Source organism: Enoplosus armatus, chromosome 16 (genome assembly GCF_043641665.1).
Source record: "Enoplosus armatus isolate fEnoArm2 chromosome 16, fEnoArm2.hap1, whole genome shotgun sequence".
NCBI classification, from domain to species: domain Eukaryota; kingdom Metazoa; phylum Chordata; class Actinopteri; order Centrarchiformes; family Enoplosidae; genus Enoplosus; species Enoplosus armatus.
Window position 1 is genome coordinate 3,386,595 of NC_092195.1, and position 22,084 is coordinate 3,408,678.

The following is a 22,084-nucleotide window of genomic DNA, read 5'->3' on the forward strand; positions in this document are numbered from 1 at the left end:
ATCTGCTCTCAGGAATGAAAGGCATCCAAGACTGCTGGATTACCTTATTGGCGTACCTTATTTATGAAGTCAGAGCTCCAGGGAGGGAGGGACCTAAGAACTTAGGCAGTGAGTGTGTTTGTGTTTTTAAAGCGAGAGAAGGAGGAAGGAAGGGAGAGAGGGAGGGAGAGACCAAAACACAAGCTGAAGGGAGGGGGAGGGCGAGGGCAAGACTATAGATACAAGAGAGACTAAACGACACAAGTGAGCAGTCAAGACAGTCTTGAGTAATAGGAGCTCTATGTCTGCTTGGAGAAGAGCGAGGTGGCTTTAGGTTTTCCCCCCCTGCCGCGGGCCTCAGGAGAGGCAGGGCCCGGCAGGCCAGTGGGGATAGGAGCCGTAGCATGGGACACAGTGCTAGCAGTGAGACAGTGGCCCAGCAACCAGCCCAACACAACACGGGTGAGTCGGAGACATGAGGCTCAGCGCCAAATTGGTGCCTCGAACATTATGGCGGATTTTTAGATGGTGAAACGGCCTGGCCGGCAAGTTTGCATTTGTGTAGAATGGAAAGCCAGCAAGAGATCGCAGTATATGTGAGCAGGTGCTCTGAAAGCAGAGAGAAACTGGATGGCGGCAGGCACAGACAGGTGTAGAAGAATGCATGCAGATGGAATGTGGTGATTGTGAAATGTTCAAACCACACAAACTTCTCTCTGTCTGCACGCAGCGCTCCATCTCCCTGTGGTAGCGCTTCTGAAAAACAAGATTTGGGGGTACAAGGCACCAACTGACACCAGCTCCCATGTGGATCTGGTTGTTGTTTTTACTTAAACAACTCAAGTCAGCTTGGCTTCTCGAGTCATATCATAGTCCATGAGTACAGTGAACCCTAAAGCCGCCTGTCTCCCTTGTTGAGCTAATAACTGTTCAAATGTTCAGAACCTGTTTTTGCCGTCAAAAGCAGGACCCTGTCTCTATTTGCACACCTATGGTTCCTCTTCAGGATACGGCTTGCAGATATTGGAATCCTGCATCTATGTAACACAGGCCACCCTCTGTCTGTCACCTCTTTTCTGCATAATATCGCAGCCTTTAATTTGCTGACACTACACTGTAGGTCACAGCCTTCTGTTGAAACGCTTTTCAACACTCGTGCCTAAGTAAAACAAGTAACACGAGAACATCCTCTTCGTTACATATTTGCTCTCTGTGCAAAATGTATTTTTGCCTCTGGTGTGCTATTCTGTGTAGTAGGTGTCATGTGATTGGCATGAGTCATATGGACAGCTTGACCAAAGGACTGCAGGGTATTGCATTAGTACCGGGTTGGTGCAGGTTTCATGCTTTTATCAGTCTTTTAAGTTTGAATGGCTTAACATTTGCAGAAGCCTGTGTTGTTACTAATGACTTGTTTTGTTGAAACAAACTGTTCAGTGAGTCAGTTTATAAATGCATACCCGAGGCCTGGGTGTTGGCGTAAAGTCTGAGCATTGTAAAAAAAAAAAAAAAATCTATCTCTCATCTGTTTGGGGTCGGTGCCTTTTAATTCTCTGGTTGTTCAGTGAAAAGCAGCCATCTCAGATAGTCATGCTCTACTGTAACACAAGGTCACCACATCACACTTTGCTTCTGTTGCAGCCAAACCCCATCAGTGCTCTCCCAGTTCACTGTCACCCCTCCCAGTTTAACACCCTTTCGTGTCTGGGGAATGCGTCAGGAATAGCTCTGAGAGTTCACTGACCTCTGTATGCCTGCATTTCAGCATGGGATTTCACGCATACATGCAACAGCCTGCTTTTACAGTGGGGAGACAATATAATCTATGGAGAATGACTTGTTCATAAACAAACATTGTTGCAAGAGTGGGTCATGGGTTGAATGCCAGTTAACCAGCACTTAGAAATGTGTTTTGGCAAATTGTCTGACTAAACTGTAGGTATATTGGCCAATAAAACTGCAAAATGATTTGATATGTCTGTCTGAACAGTCTTGACACATTAACATACATGTATGCTAAGCAGACTAACTGCATCGGCACAGAAAAACAGAGATCATACCACAGGGGTATACACAGAGTAAGGTCCAAAAAACATACCCCAGCTTATTGACATACAAACCTTTTGAGTAGCGTAGAAACCATTTAAAAAGGTGGTCAAGGCTGAAGAATACATCTTTCTGTCCTGCCATGTGATACATGACACAGTGTAGCATTGCATTAGTGTGGACATTTTCTCATGTTTGTGCCCCAAGTTGTAACTAATCCACGAGTTGATTCATGTGTTGTGCTCTTTAGCGATGGCACCAGAGTTGAACTGAACACGCTTACACCAACAGTAATGTAACCCAGTGTTTGGGATAATCATGGTCAGCAGTTGCACCCTGAATGTTATAATTATTGTTATTATTATTATGTTATTTAGACTAAGAATATTAATTTGAAATTAGTTATGTCTCATAAAGCTAGACCCATAAATCTGTCCATATATCGGCCCATATTCGCCTATTGCAGATATATTGGTATCTGTGTTTATGTTGGCCGACAAGTAACAAAAACATTTAGAAACAGTGTTTGTTGACAAGTTAATTATTACACTTTAAAATGTCTTGCTCAGTATTTATATATTACACACAATTAAAAACAACAACAAAAACAAATCTAAGGGATCCCAATTATTCATCAATGAGAAGGGCTGTAGCCTTTTATTAAGTTGAAAACTAAAATGTGATGCCCCATTCCCTTGACAACAAAGTCTTACCAGTTTTTTTTTTTTTATTTAAGAACATGTAGGTGGTTAGGGGTGAGTTGTAACTCATTGTCGTTTCAAATTTGGCAGATCAGTTTTGTCAGAGACATTGCAGGAAGTAACAGTAAAAGAAGCACTAGCTGGTTTAGATGAAGAGCTGCAGTACAGGGGCTTACTGCAGGCTGGAGGAACTATGTGACATATGGAAAACTACTTGTTTTGTGTCCACAGCTTTCGGTCTGATTGTGGTTGCCCACTGTGCATACGGCACATTGAGCTCAACCGTTTGGAGAGCAGCCAGCCACTGAAACTACACACTTGGACAGAACCAGTGTCTGCACTGTCAGCTCTTATATTCCTGATTGATCAAATTCTAGTCGATGATTAATACATCATGCATTAATCATTAATACCTCCATTCAATATACAGAAAATATTATTTTTTTTCCCAAAGAGCTTTCCTTTCTGACTCATGATACTGGCTACATTTATCTCTGACCTTGGAAAAACTCATCCTCAGGACATGGGTTTTATAGTGATTGTAAAAGGTAGCAATCCACTGTTAATCCCTCAGTGTGTGTGTGTGTGTAGCATGCAATATCAGTCAGTGTTTGGTAAGACATGTTACCTATTCCTCTGTTAGATATTGTTCAGCTGAAATCAGTCAGTTATGGCTCAGGAAACCGGAGATTCCATCTTTTCACCTGGTTTCACCTTTTTCACGTCTTGCCTCTCTAAACCCAATTTGCCTCGCCTTTTTAAGTTTGTGTTCCCCATTCTTTTTCTTTTTTTGCAACCTATTAACCACCGCCAATATTAATATTCAGTCCTGTAGTTAGATTCAAGTCCACATGACACAGTTGCCAGCCATGCCACCTCTACTGCACACATTTCATTTTCATCATAACTGGATGCGAGTTTCCCCATTACTCATGCCACGTTCACACTGTCATAAAAGCAGTGTAACTGCTCTAATGATAAAATGAGCTCACCTGTCTTCCTGTACATTCACTTGTGAAAAAGTGCCTGCACTTAAAACACAGGCCTGCCACATGGCTCTATTCTTGCTGCCATGCAGCACATTGTTGTGTAACTGCTGCCATACGACTCATCACCCAAGAATTATAATGGTGGTTTCACACCCAGTTATTGCTGTTTTAGGATTTTCTATAGCGCAAGACCAACGTAGGAATTTTGACTCATGGTTTCTGTCACAAGTTGTGTGTTTATTTCACATTACTCTGGTTTAAAACAAGACTATCTAAAGTTTTGATATTGCTGGTGACCCTGTCAAGTGTGAAGGATGTTACATGATCATATACCCATCACTACTATGGCAAAAATCACATTAATTCACACCACCCTGTAAATAATACCAGAAGAAGCCATGCCCATATTTCACTGTCTAGCTCCTTTTATGTGACTGATGAGACAGCTAAGCAGGCAGTAAGAGTGGAATTTGGACTAACCTTCTTTTGAGGTTCCGTCCTGTTATTATGGCAGATAATTGAAGCAGCAGCTTAGAGCTGGAGCCCTGCCCTATGTATGTACATGCATACCTGATCAGGAATCTAACCATTGTCACCGTTGCAGCAAGAAAAGTGAGACTATTTTTATTTTTATTTTGGATTATTGCCTGTGGATTCTCAGGGATTAGAGATGAGCTTTCATATTGCATTGCTAATACATCAGGTTGAAATTTGCCTGTATAGCAGCCAGTTATGATGGCATAATATCCGACTTATGTGTTGGATATTAATCTGTGTATTTATATAATTCATACATGCTCATTGGTAGTCTATAGAAAGCCCTTAAAGGGATATTTTTTCATTTTTAACTTGGGGCTTATTTACATTATTTTTGCGACTGTGACAAGACTTTGTCACAAGCCCTGCTCTGAAACAGAACTGTAGTGTTTGCTGTAGTCACAGGCCACTAGCACTTGTCATCCGGATGAGGATTTAGTAAGACTGAAGATTAAATTCCACTGTGCCCATTTTGTAACAGAGGCTTGCCAAAAAACTCTGTGATAAGCTTAAAGAATATGTGTGTTGGCCAATACACCATAACAGGGACTTATCAGTTACATTCACGTGAGCACAGTGAACTGTTCTGTTCTGAAAAGCAAAAGGTGTATATCAAATGTGTGAGCAGTGCAATAGATGCTAAGGTTCACTATTAATAAAATGTTGTTTGTTTATTTAGATCCCCGTTGGCTGCTGTAACGGCAACCGTAGCTACTCTTCCAGGGGTCCACAGTTGTTGTTCAAGCACAGCTTTTTACACGTGTAACTGACTGTTCAAGGGTGTATTGTCTGTGTGGATCTCTTTTTGTGTTACATTGTTGGAGATTGCTTTGGCCTTCTGGCAACATAGAGACATAGAGAAACGCGCCTGGCAAAATAAGGCCTTGAATAAGTGAAATTCCTTTTCAATTTCAGTTTACTGTAATGTGCAGAGAATTTGCACAACCCAGCATGACTGTTAGGCTGTTAAATGTCCTAGTTTTCGTGTCCCAAAGAGGTCCTGGAATAAAACTCTGAACACTGCTACGACTACAGTTTTTGATTCTCTGCAATATTGGCTTCAATCAAAAAATATTTTGCACAAGTGAAACTCTGAGTCATCTGTTGTTTGCCACTATGTCATGTTCATGCAGATGATGAGGTCGACCTGCAACACGGCACAACACGGGGTGAAGAAGGGAACTCTGGTGGGGGATCACCTCCAACCAAACGCAAAGGCAAGTTCTCCAAAATGGGACGGATCTTCAAGCCCTGGAAATGGAGAAAGAAGAAGCCAAGTGAAAAGTTCACTGAAACATCGATAGGTATGCTGAGTACAAGGGCTTATTATTTTCACCCGTTGGGTTGTGTTGTGTGTGTGCATTATTTAATGCTTGATTTATTTATATCTTTTTTTTCAGCCTTGGAAAGAAAGATTTCTGTTCGAAAAAGTCGCAAAGAGCTGATTGAAAGAGGGGTTCTAAAGGATATCCCCGAGAATGGTAGGTTGAACTTAAGTTGTTTTTGTTAAAGAATATTCTATGGATGAATTGGCTCCATCTTTGATGAAACTTACTGAATTTCACTGTTTGTATCGTCATGGGACAGAGAGCAATGATGTAAACCACTCCAAAGCTCCACCAGTGAAAAATGGGCACCCTGTGCCAATGGATGTGGACAGGATGTCGGAAGCAGGGGTGCGAGTGCGAGGGGAATCTGACATCAAGGTGAATCCCCTCAGGCTGCCCCAAGCAGATGAACGTCGAAGCAGAGTGCCGTCCGATGCCTCCCGAAGCAACCGGGCACCTCTGGATGTGGACTCCCACGCACGGCTTTCTGTGGACGTGGACAGACGAAGCCGTCTGCCATCAGATGTTGATAAGAGAAGCGGATCTTTACCCCGAGGACCTCCACAAGATGATAGATACCGCAGAGAAGAGAGGAGAGAGGGCAAGGATGACAGGGAGGACAGAGGAAGAAAGAACAGGGAAGATATGGAAAGAAGGGACTGGCGAGAGGAAAGGGACAGGGATGGAGGAGTTGACCGAAGGGAAAGGCGAGAATGGAGAGATGACAGAGAGAGGAGGGATGAAAGAACAGAGAAAGACAATAGGGAAAGGAGAGATCGTGACGAGAGGGAAAAGAAGGATTGGGACGAGAGAGAGCGCAGAGATCGTGACGAGAGGGAACGCAGAGATCGTGACGAGAAGGAGCGCAGGGATCGTGACGAGAAGGAGCGCAGGGATCGTGACGAGAAGGAGCGCAGGGATCGCGACGAGAAGGAGCGCAGGGATCGCGACGAGAGGGAAAGGAGAGATCGGGACGAGAGGGAGCGCAGGGATCGTGATGAGAAGGAAAGGAGGGACGACAGGGACAGGAAAGAAGATAGGGATCGGCGGCTCGAGAGGGAAAGGAGAGAGAACAGAGATGATAGAAAAGATGACAGAGACATGCGAGGAGAAAGAGATGATGGGGACAGGAGAGACGACCGAGACAGACGAGAAGACAGAGATAGGAGAGATGATAGGGACAAGGGGGGCGACTGGGCCAAGAGAAATGATAGGGAGCGACGAGACGAGCGGGAAAAGAGGGAGGAGAAGGAGAGGAGGGAAAAGCCGGAGCCTCAGCGGTCTGTGGACGACTCGCGGCCTATAGCCAGGCCCGTCTCAGAGATGGACTTGCGGCCTCTTCTACTGAAGAGCTCCTCGGAGGACAACAAGAGGGTTCGTCCAGCCTCAGAGGCTGACAGGAGGAGTACCCTGCCCAGATACATCCCAGCCGCAGAGTTCAGGGAACGCTCAGGTAAGGCGTCTCTCTTGTGCTGAATTAGACTAGCTAACTAACTTTTCAACCTGCAAGTTGGTGACATGCAACGGTGCAGTGACAGTTAAGAAACTACTTGTAAGAAAGTTGATGGTTCTGTTGTCATTTCTCAGAATCCATGACAGGGTTGCCAAAGGAAGTCAAGTTATTTTGGCACACTTTTTAACTCTTAATCAACTTTAAGTTGATTATGACATTGTAAAACACTATGAAAACTAGGTGATGCACTCAAACGTGGCCCTATTTTTGCCAGCTTTTGTCATGCAAAGAGAACTATTTCTGCTGGGGAAAAACAAAATAATTCATTTTCTCTAACTCCCCTTAACATGTGTGTTTCTATTGGTCCTGGTAAAGATTGAGCAGTGATGCAGAGTGCATGTGCAGCTGGAGCTACCTCCAGAGCTGATGTGAATCTCCACAAAAAGCTTAATGCATTTTGGAGACTACAAGAAGTATGATTGTGTTTTCTTTCACGTTTCCGATTGTTGATAGTGAAAACAACACGGAGCAAGATGAGAAAAGGCTCTGTAATTTTCCTTGGTGTGACTTCACACAAATTGATATTTTGTGACCTAGCAAAGCCATTGTTAGAACAAATGTTCTCATGACGATCCTGCTCTAACTCACAGTCAAAAGAAGAATGTAAACATAATCAATTCAGGTAAACAATGATTGCAAAGCATTTGTGCTTTGCGATCTAAAGACATTCCCAGTGCAAGCTTTCCCATCATACCCCCGCATCTCAAAGTGAATGAAAGGGTAGGTTCCTCAGTCTGTGCAAAAATGCATTCCTAAGTTTATTGCAGCTAATATGAGACTGTTTGAGTTCAACAAATCAAGTGGGTATCTTCCAGTGTTGCTGTCTTGTTGGTACAAAATTCCCTCTTTGTGTTTCTATCCCTCCATTGCAGCTCAGCAAAAAAAGTAAGATAGCCACTTGATTTGATTAACTAATACTGCTGAGGCCTCATATTAACTTCACATAAACTTAACGATGACTAAACGAGAACTGTGGTATTTTAGGAAGGGAACTTTTAATGACCAATAAACAGGAGGAATGATTACACCCAACAAAAACAGTTTCAATACACATGTATGCATGCGAGTATTGTTTTTAGACACACTTGACAAACTGTGAATCTGTCCCTTTAACAGTAACTTGTTGTTTGGCATAATAATGTACCAGTCAGACATTTATTGTAGTGATGGTGCTAAGGCAATCTCTCAGTCTCAGAGTGAATCCGATCCGCATTCCTAACAGGGAAACAGAGCTGAACTGCATGCTAAGCCTGCCTCACTATGACAGTTGAAACATCGAAGTCACGAAGTGCAGTGATATCAAGATGAAAAGCAGCGATTTGACCAACTTTGAGTCTGCCAGTACAATGAGGAGAGGAGGATAGACTTTTACTTGACTAATAGAAATGATTAGATAACAGTGTATGTGTGTTTTTGTCAAACCTTTGGCCAGTTTTCCTTTTAAATACATTATACTTGATAATAATGGGCATGCATACGTCCCGTCTCTTGGGTGCTGCGCACCATTTTCCTCGTAAACAGTCAAGTCAGTGAGTGTTTTTGCAATGATGAAACACCAGCATGTGTACAAACCAAAGTCTACTGTGAAGGCATTTTGTGTAAATGATTGAATTCTGTCAGGGGTTATGATGCTAACGAGCCTCAACGAACTGAAACTGTAAATATCAAGCTTTGATATGTGGATTTAGGTGAACATGAAAAAGAGGGAAGAACAAATCATTAGGACCCTCTGTGCTGTCTGTCTGCTGTGTGTGATTGATGTTACCTCTCATCCTCTAATGACTGTAGAGCCTTGATCAGAGTTGCTCTCAGCTCTTCCTTCAGTGTTCGCCTGTCTGTGATCACCCTTTTGTGTTTCCCTCTTACTTAGTTTGCAGTAGAAACCTTGTTGCTGTGACCTGTCCTTTTTAATGTGTGTCTTTGTGTATGTGCCCTCCTCTGTAGAGTCCGCGGGTGTCCGCTTCGCCCCTGACCCTCATCCACCACGAGACTCTCCTCCCCCACCTAAACAGGCTCTGCTTCCCCCTAAATGTCTCACTGCTCCATCCGCTGAGTCCGGCAGCAGTCTGACCCCCCCCTCGTCTTCATCCTCCTCCTCTTCCTCATCCTCCTCCTCCTCCTCGTCATCCTCCGCTGCCGCAGCTGTGGCCAAGCCACCGAGGACAGTCTCCCTAATAGCTGACGACCCGCCTCGACCCTCCCTTGCCGCTCCTTCCTCCGCTGACCCTGTCACGCCACCCCCTGTCCCTCCCCACGCCAAGCAGCCTCCCGTCCCTCCACCCAAACCCACCAACCGCAACAGCAACCCTGCACTGCTTGGTGAGTGTGTTGGCGTCTTCTACAGGACGCATGAAATAAGCCTCTCTCTATAAACAGCTGCTTGGGTCTCTATGTGTCTTTCTTTATACTTTTGGTCAAACAACCTCCAAAATGTTGATTTCAACAAGGCGCAGGGAAACTGTGTCTTGAGTCTTTGAGTAACAATGGTATCAAATTTCATGTCAAATGCTGGATTTAAACAATCCCCTCCACAGACCACTCGGCTATTCTAGCATCTACTGTTACAGTGTTTCCCATAAGTTGAAAAATGTGTTTGTGGTGGTGGTCATGTACCTGTGTGGACATTTGAGAGTTAGGAGCCTGTTGTATCCGCACTGCGTGAGGTCAGTCATACTGTAGCTTAGGTTGAACATAGTGGAGGAGTTAAGCTTTAACTTGGTAAAAACATGTTGCACCACACAAGTTAGTGACAACATAGAGTCAAGATAGAACTTTTGGAGCAGGTGTAAGTCATTCCTTATTATCTCTTGTCATGGTTAGCGAGATGGGAGAGCCAGACAAAGTTTGTCTTCAATATTTTTAATATTCACACAGGAAGCACCCTGCCTGTGACAGACTACACCTCTTTACAGATATGATGACACTCACATATGCGCCCCTTATAGTGCTGTTCAGCTCCTGTAATTTTGAACAATAGAGGGCACGAGTGTGATTTTGATGCTGCATTCACTTGGGAATTGTCACTGACAACACTTGTTTTGTTTTAATAACATTATCTCATATGATGTTGTTCTAATTAATAAATCCAACCAGTTTTTAAATGTTGGCACATTTGGACCCTCAGTATCTTTTCCCATGAAGGTTTATCACACAACAGTCCCACAAAGCATGAGGGACAGTGTAGGTGTGTTAATTTCTGTCAGTAGTTGGTAGTAAACGTCTCTATCTGCGACAGTGTTTTGATTATGGTCTACTTGGTTAAATAGTTCAATTGTCATTATTCTATTTATGCTACAATGTGGTTAATTCAGTGTGAAACTAATTAGTTACAACGTAGCAAGTAGTGTTGACTTCACACATAAGCTCTTAAACTTGTGTTCAGCCAGTGCAACAGGCTGCAGTGCATTTATGACCTCAGGTCTGATTATGGAAGTCATTTATTCAGCCTGAAATATTCTTGGAGATCATAGGCTCTTTCATTCAAACAGACAAACTGTTGTGAGGTGTCGGTTAAGCCCAGGATTTACTTGGTATGTTGGGTGTGCGAGGTTTCGTGCCCACGCCTAATTCAAAGATGCAGATGTTACTTTTTGTGTGTTGTCGTGGGGCTGTTTTGAGTTTTCACAGACTTGAGGTAAAGAAGCTGATCACTTTTAGCCCTTCCTCAAATCTAACCGTGAGCTGAGTCTCTCAGTGGGGTTGTGGCTCGTTGCTGTGTAGGTGCTTTCCAGTGTGTTGCTAGTGAGCACAGCCACCAGTCTCTGAAGAGAAGACGCGCAGTGGCTTGTCTGTGCACCTTTTATGCGATGCCAGCACTTCTCTGGAGGTTAGATAGAAACTGATTGGCTTTTAGTATTTCGTATCCTTTGTCCCAGCATGCCACAGCTGCTCTTGCTTACAGCCCATCCCAGTACTGTCTCTTGGCAGTGAGACATTCCACTACCATTTGTTACGGAGGTCTGTATAAGTATGTTACTACATTTCATTTGAAACTGTTACATTCACAGTCTACAGGCGTTTGTCTGGAGAGTGTCTCTGTTTCAGAACCCCCCCCCCCTTTCTTTCCAATGTGTTCATATATGTTGAATACATCATGGGGATTTTTTATTTTATTTTACATGAACACATTTTACATTTGAAATATCAACTTGTCAATGCTCCCTGGTGGAGAAACTCTGTAAAAGTGACACTTACTTCAAACCTATTTTGACATTTCTGTACTGCAATTTTATCAGCTGACATGTACTACATCTGCAACATAAAATGATCTGCAATACGCTGATATCGGCCATTATATTGGTCTAGCTCTAATAGGCTAATAAGCTGAAACAAAAAAAGGAATGGTGTTTCCCTGTGACTAATTCCCTGGAAGAGAACTCTTTTACCATAAAGACTTAGCAGTGATGTTAGACAACTACAAAATCCCAGACTGCAGTGGTACTTTTTGCCACTGGGATGATTTAAAAAAAATTCTTATATTATGTTACAAAACTGAGCTATTTCTCCACAAAAGTCTAACATCTAAGAATGGACGTATACTCTCTTTCTGGACAGTGTAAAAACCAAGACAAACATTACCCAAAAACACCCACCTGTTTTTCTCTCCCAGCTGGGAATGTAAACCCAGCCCTGTCCCTGACATCTCCACTCATTTTTGCCAGCTTCCTCATTGAACAGGGGCTGTAAGCTCAGGCAGCCTTGTTACTGGACCAGCTGGAGACGCCAGAGTGAGCTCGGCCTGTACCTTTCTCTACCCGTGTACCGGCAGCGGCGCAGCGCTGGCCAGACCTGCTCAGGTACCCAGCGGGGCGCCACATCTCAGTCCATCTTAATAGAGCCTGCAGCCGCACATGGACTACCTCACCTCCCATTTTAACACCAATACCGCATCGCATGTGTATTGCAGCCGTCGGAGCTGTCTTAAGCTCAACTAACTTAACTCTAAACGCTGCCAAGAGAATACTGCATGGAAATTGGATGGACAATCTAGTGTGCTGGAGTGCATTGAACAGACTGTTGCGGTTGTGTGTTAATATCTGTGTGTCACCCTCCACTGACTCAGCAACCAGCTCAGCAGCAACAGGAACATCATCTTTTCTCCCCGACTAAATCTGTTCTATTTGCTTGTTTTTGTTAATGAAACTAACTTCACCCTGCTACAGACTGAATGTGCATCTTCATGTGACTGCAGGTTGTGTTTGTGAGCATCAGTCTAAATGACAAGTATTGATTAATATTGTTGACTGGTGTTTTAACAGCGGAGCTTTCGCAGCATGGCAGCGGTGTCATCATAGTGCCAGCACCCACTAAGCGCTCTCCACCGACACCACCAAAGAGGATGACCCCTGTCACCAAGCGCCATTCTGTGGACCCTTCTCCCTCTACTCAGGTCCCAGAGTCTCCCTCCACTGACCCGGCCTCTGCCCCCATACCGGTGCCTCCTGCTGTCCTTAAAGGAGATAACAACGAGGACAAGACAAATGCAGCAGCTCCTCAGACCTCCACCGAGCCTCTGCCTCCGCCACCGTCCCACATACCTCCGTCTCCTCCCAGGGTCCAGTCGCTGCAGCCGCCCAGCTCCTCCTCCTCTGGCGCTGCGCAAGCTGATCCCCCTAGTCCAACCACTGAGCCTCCCAGCCAGCCTCCAACCATCCCCCTTCACATCCTCATCCAGAGAGCCCTGGCCAGCCCCGGCCCCGCTCAGCCCAACCCAGACAGCTCCCAGAGGGCCCACTCACTACTGTTTGAGTCTCCTCCAGATTTCCTGGCTGAGGCGGGGGGTAACTCGCGGCACTCTCTGCCTATCACCATCGAACCTCTCAGGCTGTAAGTGTCCCACATACTGTTCATTACATTCTTACGTAAGAAAATGTCCTTGCTTTGAAAGCTGAGAATGAAGGGGAACAGTTGAACCCATAGTTGAGAATTTGTGGAATTTTTGCTTTTGATTTGGTTAAATTCATAGAGCCTTACTGAGAGTAAACGCATGGCATGTCACTTGTAGTCACATGGACTCACAAGGTAGGTAACTATTGACGGATACAGTTTCAGTAGCCTGACATACTGTTGTTCAAGTTTTGAGAGTGAAAACAATCCCTGAAACGAAATAAATCAGTAAAGCAATTAATCATCCCAAGTCTTTTGATATTAACCGTCGTAAATCTTTTTTAAAAAGGCACTATTTTCTGAGATTTTAAAGACCAAATGAAAAATGTATTAATCAAGACACTAATTTACAGATATATCCATAATGAAAACAATAATAAATGTAGTCTGACAGTCGAGCATTTTGGTTTTGTCTGAGTTATCTAATATGGTTCATATTAGTTAGAACACATGAAGATATTTCAAAATAAGAGTGTCTCCTCACCCATGATTGTTTTTGTTTTTTGTCTTAAGTACTTACTTGTACTTAGTTCCTGTTGTTACTTGCACTACATGCTTATGCCTAATGACCTATATTGTAGTTCACTTGAAAGTGGTCTAAGACCTGTATTTTCAAGCATCATCCTCCACAGGCCATGCAAATTATTCTTGAATTATCTATATAACATATAAATGTATATAGCCAAAGTGCAAGAGCTTCAATTAATTATTCAGCTATCAGTCACAGGACAAAGTGAAGTAAGACATTATTCCACAAATAACAGGGAAACATGTTTAAGAGACATAACATGCTTACTATCTACTATCTTATCTACCCATGTGGCACCATCGTCATGGTGGAGGACAAGAAATACCAAGAAAGTAATAAAGGTGGCTTGGTGTGCTGCAGGAGCTGCGTCAAACCAAAATAAAGATGTAAACTTCTCTCTTCAAATCAGCTTAGGCAGGCGTTATTTCATGGAAGTAGACTGGTCCCGGTGCCAGCTGCATTTGGATGGCAGTTTGTTGCTCTCTTTAATGCATTTATTAGATGTTCAATACATCATTTGAATGTAATTGGCAAGACACAGCGTGAACCTCAAAGCCATCAATTTACACTGAATGTTGTTGTTGTTGTTGTTATTGGATGTATTATTATCTATAGTGGCAGATTTGCTCTGCCCAATTTCAAGTAAATATGTATAATTAAAAAAGACATACGACTTTGTTTCCTGGGCTGTTGACCCGAACCTAGTCTGTTGCAAGAGAGCAACACTCTTCAGTCAGCTAAATAAGAATCCTGTAGAGCTGTGCCTTGTTAATCTCTTCAGTAAACAATTGAGCTTTATTCCCTCACCTGGCAAAAGGGTTGCAAAACGCCTGCGCCTGTACCTGATAGTACTCGACTGCATACCAGATTAGAGCATCCGGGCAGATTGTAGTTACAACACGCCTGAGAGTATTCCAGTTTATTCTCAAGAAATGACGTCCGTACTTGTTTACAGGCCAGAAGACGACGACTTTGACATGGAGGAGGAGTTGCGGAAGCTTCAGCCACAGAGGCCTCCTCGCCAGCCCGACCTGGAGCCCCGCAGCAGGAGGGGTCTGGTCGGAGACTACAGAGTGAGCGTCATCCCTGAGGGTGGAGGCCCCGGGGACAGCGAGGAGGAGTCCGACTCTGACGGCCCCATCCTGTACAGAGACGACGATAATGATGATGACGATGAGGAAAGCCCTCCAAGTAAGTTGGTTCTTATACTGCTACATTAAAGTGATATGGGAGAGATGGTCGATACAAGACAGTTAAAAAAATACCACTGTACTTTTCTTCACCTGGTAGTCACACCTCCAAGTCTGGTTTTTGAAGTTGACTTTCTCTCGCGTCCTGCGTTCTTCTTATATTGCATTCTTCTAACTATAAGAAAATGTCTGTAAACAAGTGCAGGAAATGGTGCCTATTTCACATAAAACCAACTCAATTCTTTCTTCTGTGCCCTGATGAAAGGAGTAAAAAGGACAAAACTGCAATTAGTAGATGTATCATTTGCGATTCACTGAGTAATCCCTGTTTTGAACATGTATTTAAAGCTTATATAAATCAGTAAAAATGCATGCATGTTACTAAACAGTTTGGGGGAAGGATGAACCTGGTCACAGTCGGGGAATAAACAGATCTCCAGGCTCTGCTAAGTAGACACATGAACGTAAGACAACAAGGAATGTTAAGTGATGTTTGAAGAAAATGAGTGATAATATTTAAATTACTTTAAATAAAACTAAACTAATGCACACATTTTGCCCAAAATATCAATCTGTTCTGGCTGAAATTAAACTTTCCTGATGGGATATTTTCAGGTTCCATCACTTTGCTTTTCTTTTCATTTATGGTGCAGATGTTGTTTGCCACATGCATATATACAGAAATGATATGGGTTTAAGAGGGACGTGTGCCTCCAGCAGCAGCTAAATCAATCAAAGTTTACTTTCTTGCACGCCCTGTAGAGAGTGTGCATGTGTAAGTATATGGGTCGTATGTGTAACAGGCGGGCTGGCAAGCCGTGTGAAGAGGAAGGACACATTAGCCCTGAAGCTGGAGAGGCAGGAGAGGCAGGAGCGAGAGGAAAGGGACGCTCAGGAGAACCTCGACAACATGAGCTGGCACAACAGGGAGCAGTGGGTGGCACTCAGGAACAAGATCGGCACCACGCTGAACCGGTAAAGGACTCTCATCATATCAGCTGACTGATGTGCATGAGGATGATATACATCTTTATCCTCAAACTGGATGTGTTTGATGGATTACACACATTATTTATAGTGTCATTCATACTGTTTGAGAGGCTCTCCATCCAGTCCAAGGCTAAACCACCCTCACACTTAGTTTGTCCATTTTTTTTAATTTTTTTTAAGAATGATCCATATCAGCCTTTAAAAATGAGTAGTCAACAGTGTTCTGTGTGTTCAGGCGTCTGAGTCAGAGACCAACAGCGGACGAGCTGGAGCAGAGGAACATCCTTCAAGGTAAGTCTCTTCCTCCATCCATCATTTCCTCATTCAGGTGTGTTTATTTTTATTCCGGTCCGCTGCAGCACAAGGTCAATAAACACACTTTTCATTATTCTTATCCTTGCTGAAATCAATAGTCTGCATTAGTTATTCGTCCAACCCCCCCTCCTCCCCCTTGCTTCAGGCATATTGATAGCCACTAAACACACAGCTGTTAGTACAATATTGATGCTGATTTGAATTTATTAAGATACTATTTCTGATTTGAATAATGGTACAGCTCCAGGGGCCAGATATAACCCCCTCCCCACATAAACTGGTATTTCCAAAGAAGAATGTGCGGTCAGAATGTGGGTTTTCTGGAGGGAGTTCATGGGATATGGTAATGAGGAGATGGATTAAATAAGGTGACGGACTGAATCAAATATGCCATGAAGGAGAGACTGAAACTGATGTAATGAAGCCAGTTTTCTGTTCTGTTACTGTTTTGCTAACAGTTGATTTAGACATTCTCTGTACATGTAATCACATGTTTAACAAAGCTCGATAATGGAGACAATTCAGAGAACGACGACCGACTGTCACGTCTAATTAACAACAACTTGGTTTTAGCAACTAGAGTCATAAAACACTACGGAGGAGGTAAAATGTTGAGTTGGTTTTGGTTTTTGAGGCGGGAAAAAAACAAGCTGCAGAAACATGACATTACTATATCTGTACACACTAGTTATCCACCAGTGGAACAGTGTGTGTTGTGCATTTGAATTTACACAAGATGACAAACTCATAGTTAAGAATTGAAGTCTAGCGTTTTCTTACACATACAAGAAAGGTCTTAATCAGATTTTAAATTTGAAAAAAGAGGGCATTTGGTATCAGATTGGGTCTCTAGTCCCTGATAGCCGAGTTCCCGGTCTTGGAATTGGTATCGGGGAGAAAAATTTGGATTGGTGCGTCCCTAATTCATAAGCAAACAGTTAGTTAAGGGAGTATCTACCCTCATCTATGGCTAACTGTTGGCAGTGGAAATCAGGCTTTCTACACACATGTTTATTCATGGCATGACAAATGAATCCTCCCTTGTTAAAACAACGCAAACATTAAGAGCAGAGTGCACCAGCAGACCGAGCACAGGGAAAACCAGCCTACTGCTGTGAAACGTCAGGAATAATACTTCTCAGAATCTGTCAGCGCGTTTTGATCCAGGGTTCATACCACCACGCCGCGTCCCCCTTGTCCTCGAACGACACGGCCAAGACTGCGCTCCTCAGCTGCGGTAGCACAATGCGGCGCCTTGTGCAGAGCGAGGCGGTGATTAAAGATTCCAGTTACGGCAGCGTGCCGACAGCAGCTCGGGTGAAATCTACCTGACTGGCTGCAGTGTTTCCCTCTCTTATGGAATGCCTCCTCTCCCCGCAGCCAAGAATGAAGCGGATCGACGATTGGAGAGATGCGAGATCAAACGGAGGCTCACCAGAAAGGTCAGCATGCAACCAAGTACCTGCAACATACACTTTCCAATTATTATTATTATTATTATTATTATGAACTAGAGTCATCTAAGACAGATCTGACTCCACGTGCTCCTGTTTGCTCTGCCATCAGCTGTCCCAGAGACCCACAGTGGCCGAACTCCAGGCGAGGAAGATCCTGCGTTTCCACGAGTACGTCGAGTCCACCCACGCCCACGACTACGACCGGCGAGCGGATAAACCGTGGACCAAGCTCACCCCTGCTGACAAGGTGAGACTCCACTCATCCTCACCTACACACAGAGGACATTACACTGACTTTCGTTCATTTCCTGAAGCCTCCTTGAACCCTTACCGGTACCTTAAACCAAGTCTTCACCCGTAAAATGTAATGATTTGCATTATGGGGACAAAAGAAAGGCGAGTCCCCACGATGTGACTGTGTAAACAGGTTTATGTCCCACACACATTCAGCTCGCGTGGCTCAGAGCTTCTTATCAAGAGAGAGCCTGTGCGTTTCTACTGTGGTTAACTCTGTAGAGGATTTGCATTCCAAGCAGCTTCGGTATCGAGGGAGGAATCCCCGGAATGCAATGCAGACGCTGCTTTAATGGCTGAGTTTTACCAAGGCAATTACCTGGTCCAGCGAAGCCCAGCAACTATGTAGGAGCCGAAATTCTATGTATGTTGGAAGTGACATCATTTTCAGTCCATGTTTAATTTGTACAAAAAGTAAAAACATGGGTGGTTTTCTTTTTTGTTTTGTTTTGTTTTTTTACTTTGTCTGGAACATTAACCATCAGCAATAATCTAAATATCCGTGGCTTTGATCCCACGCTTCCTTTCTTCTGGTGCTATAAATAGATAAAACCATTTCGGCTGAAGTGCTGTTCCTTTCATGTCCCCTCTCAGGCTGCCATCCGCAAGGAGCTCAATGAATTCAAGAGTTCAGAGATGGAGGTTCACGAAGAAAGCAGGATCTATACCCGGTCAGGCTTGTATACGGCGCCCATCAATAATTCACCTCAGCTGTTCTCCCAACTTTATTCAGCAGGGTCATCAATACTTTAGTAGTTCTGTTTTCTCTTTTGAAGAATTTCCTTGTCTCTTATTTACCTTGAAGACGTTTGCGGCGATGGAAGGTCTAGAATAACCTCTTGACCTTTTCCATCTCTTTCTACCAGGTTCCATCGGCCTTAGCTGTCCCCGCTGACCAGTAAAGCACTTAGACCGGGAGTCGCGAGGAGGTCCAAGTCCCTCTCCCCTCTATGAACTGACCGTGTGGCCCATTTGGTCGGTTTTTTTACTGAGCGCCTGCCTGCTGATAACTGGAACCAAAGCGAGAGAAGCCACAGACCAGTTCGACCTGGCGGTTCTCAGACATACTCCAGTTCTTAAGACTCTGGAATTCAGGACAAGAGGAGTTTGTTGGTGCTGTCCATGTTGGAGGTACCTGGTGCCAACACTACAAGAGCGAGAAACCCCACCCCCGCTTCCCTCTGCTGGGGGCTCAGAGAGGGTTAGATTGAACTGAAAGGATAACTGTTGGAGGGTTATCACACTGTCTCCGTCAGGGGAAACCACTCACCATGCCTTTACCTGCCTTCACATCATATATTTTCTCCCTTCCTTGCCAGAAGAGGAAGACCACGCACAGAAAGAGATCCTATTAACACTGTCGATGGTACCACTGAATTATTCTGGAAACACTTTGTGTTTATATGTTAGGTACTACAAATGTCTCCCTAAAGGTGCCGCACAGCACCAGCCTTACTCCTCACATGATCCTACACCCTAACTTAAGGTTCAGACAAAATGTGAAAGACTTCCCGTACAAAACTGTAAATGTAAATCAGCTGTAAATTTGATTTGAATCAACAGTTTTGAGCTCTGCGTGTAGACCCTCAGAGCACTGATTCCAAACTAATATCTGAAAGCGTGCATCTTACTGTATTTTCTTGATCATTTAAATGATTCTCACGGAGCACATATCACTAGATAATTTTCTAATAAGGCACCTTATGTTCCTTAATTGGGTGTGTAGAAAATGTAAAAGTGTTGAGCCTCTAATTCTATGTTTATAATTGAATTATCCAAGCAGGAAAATGTACATATTTTTATTTTCCTGACTGTTTTAAGATACTTTATATATGCAAGTCCATAGTTGGCTGCAACTGTATAGATCAATTATGTAGATTTGATTGACTTTATATTGTACATCCACAGTAACGCTGACATGTTTTAATTGTAAAGTATTTCTCAAATGTTATTTCCAAGTAGCAATGGCACAAAATATTTCTCTTCTTTTTTTTTTTTTATACAGAGATCTTTAAAATGTTTTTTGCAAACTACACTGTATAAATGAACAATCCACTCAGAAATTAAAATAACCTATGATTTTCATTTCAACGTGGCGTGATGATTCCAGTCTCGAACAGCCAGTCTGCCCCACTCTTCCTCATTTTCATCATTCTATCTGCCGGGGGAAGAGGAGTGAATGGTGAGTGCATGGCCTCTTAAAGTGGCCAGATGAGGGCAGTGTTATATAAAAGGTGCCGATTGACTCACAAAGCAGTCACCACCTCAGTCTCAGTCAGCCACAATCCAAGACCGTGGTCCAAGACGAAGAACCCCTTTTTTATTAGAATCATTTCTTCCCTCACAGGCCAGGGGACCTGTGTGGTTTGAATGTCTCAACAGACGAAACAAGTGCAACTGACACTTCTTAAAACAAACGTGGTGCCTGTCCCTTTAACTTCCCCCGAGATGCCAATTAGCAGTCAGTCCACAGGGACGCAAATGTCAAATGATTATCAAAATGATCAGAGGGACGCATCTTTTTAACCTGACGAGTCAATTTAGTATCCCTTCATTTAGAACAGAGACTTCTTAAGGACTTCTCTGGCTAAAAGCTTCCTCTCAGAGTTCAGTCTTGATCTTAGAAACAGCGGTTGATAAAACCGTTTCACCTCGAGGTCCATTGAGGAACTGTTGTGGAGCTTTTGATCATATTGCATGATCTTCGTCAGCAATTCTTCCCCATGTCAGGAATGAACTTTGAAGCTCATCACTTCAGGTTTAGTCTAATAACTTCACTGAGTTTCAGGTTGGTCTCCTAATGCCAAAATGTAAGAGCAGATGTATTTGAATATATTATTAAAGCTAAAAGCTGCATACAGACCACAACATAATCCTCTCTTCACATGGTATCGGCAACTTTATCAATAAAAGTGAGTGAGAGTGAGAAGTGCTCCCGCTGTCAGTAATCATTAGTAATAATGTCGAAACCAGCAGTGATGATAGAATGCGAATCCATAAGGCCTCATTTGATTCATTTTCTTCCTCATCGCTTGCTGTCATTTCCATCTATTACAGATGCTCCACTTGAATCATTTTGAAGGCTGCAGCATTAATGACTGAATACTGGGCGTAATCTCCGACAAGATGGAGTCAGTCATCAGCGCTTTGAAATGAGCGGCTGGCCGTCTCTGTGGTGCCTGATTCAGAGCGAACCCTACTAGGTCAACCTGTGGGTTCGGTAAGGTGCCTTCGAGCCCCCGCAGGCTGGCTTGACGGAATCCTGTAATTACATTGAACTCTGAGCGTGTAGGTTGTCATCAACAGATCGCCAGAAGATTTCATCTCTAAATTAGGTTAGCTAGTTATCACACTGCCGACCTGTTTGCCCCCGTGGGACACGTGTGGACTTAATGAGAGCTGCCGACATCTTGGCCAGTAGCCTGAATGCAGCCAGAAGACGGAGCAGCTTGTGTTCTTAGCCGTGCCGGCAGCTTTGGGGTGGCTATGTCGGTGGGTCAGTTGGTCCGTTGGTGGTGACGGCGAACAACTTACTTTGCGTCGAGCGCCACCTGCAGGTCAAAGTTTCACCTGTCCTTAGAAATATCCCAACATTTACGGGATGGAGTGGCACAAAATTGTGTACAGACATGTATAGTTCCTAGACGATGTCTCCTAATGACTTTGGTGATCATCTGACTGTCTTTTCTAGGGCCACCATGAAGTGTGGTTTGTGGCTTTGAGCGAAACTATTGAATGGATTCATGCCCCCCCTCAAGATTAATTGTAATAATTTTGGTGATCTCTTAAATTAACATAAGGTCTACATTTTAATGTGCCCTATTCTTTTTGTTCGTGAGCAAACAGTACTTGCTAACATACTAAACTAAGATGAACATGGTAAACATTATACCTGTTTAGCATCCGCATTTTAGCATTGCCTTTGTGAGCATGTTAGCTTTCTGACGTTAACATTTCCCTCAACTGACTATGCCTAAGCCAACATTCTCTATAACGGAAGATGACACCTTACAAGCTGCGCCAATGGTATGAAATGGTGTACAATAGTGGCTGTGGTCGCCTCCTTTTCGCCTTATTTTGCCGCTCGTTTTTGTCTTGATTTCTATGTCTGGAAAATGTCATTTTAGTGTCTTTTGTGATGTATGTTGGCATGCTGACAGCAAAATGATACCTAACTAACCCTACCACGTCTGTAGACTCTTGCTCTTGTTGAATTGTTCCTTTTGTCTCGTTGTTAGTGGAGAAAACAGAATGGACAATATGAGGCAAGCAGCCGTAAATGAATCAGAAAAGCATACGTTCGTGACCTTTTCCCTCTTACAAATTACGA

The 22,084-nt window shown here is 43.6% G+C and overlaps 1 protein-coding gene across 1 annotated transcript; it reads left to right on the top strand.

Annotated features, from left to right (window-relative positions):
• Positions 1-290: 290 nt before the first annotated feature.
• Positions 291-19,839, top strand: phactr4a (phosphatase and actin regulator 4a). Its single transcript, XM_070921691.1, has 13 exons — positions 291-441; positions 5,386-5,556; positions 5,653-5,733; positions 5,840-7,033; positions 9,038-9,412; positions 12,352-12,919; positions 14,464-14,699; positions 15,502-15,673; positions 15,924-15,979; positions 17,384-17,445; positions 17,570-17,707; positions 18,349-18,425; positions 18,621-19,839. The coding sequence occupies exons 1-13, from the start codon at positions 384-386 to the stop codon at positions 18,634-18,636; spliced, it is 3,204 nt and encodes a 1,067-aa protein (XP_070777792.1). The 5' UTR covers positions 291-383; the 3' UTR covers positions 18,637-19,839.
• Positions 19,840-22,084: the final 2,245 nt, after the last annotated feature.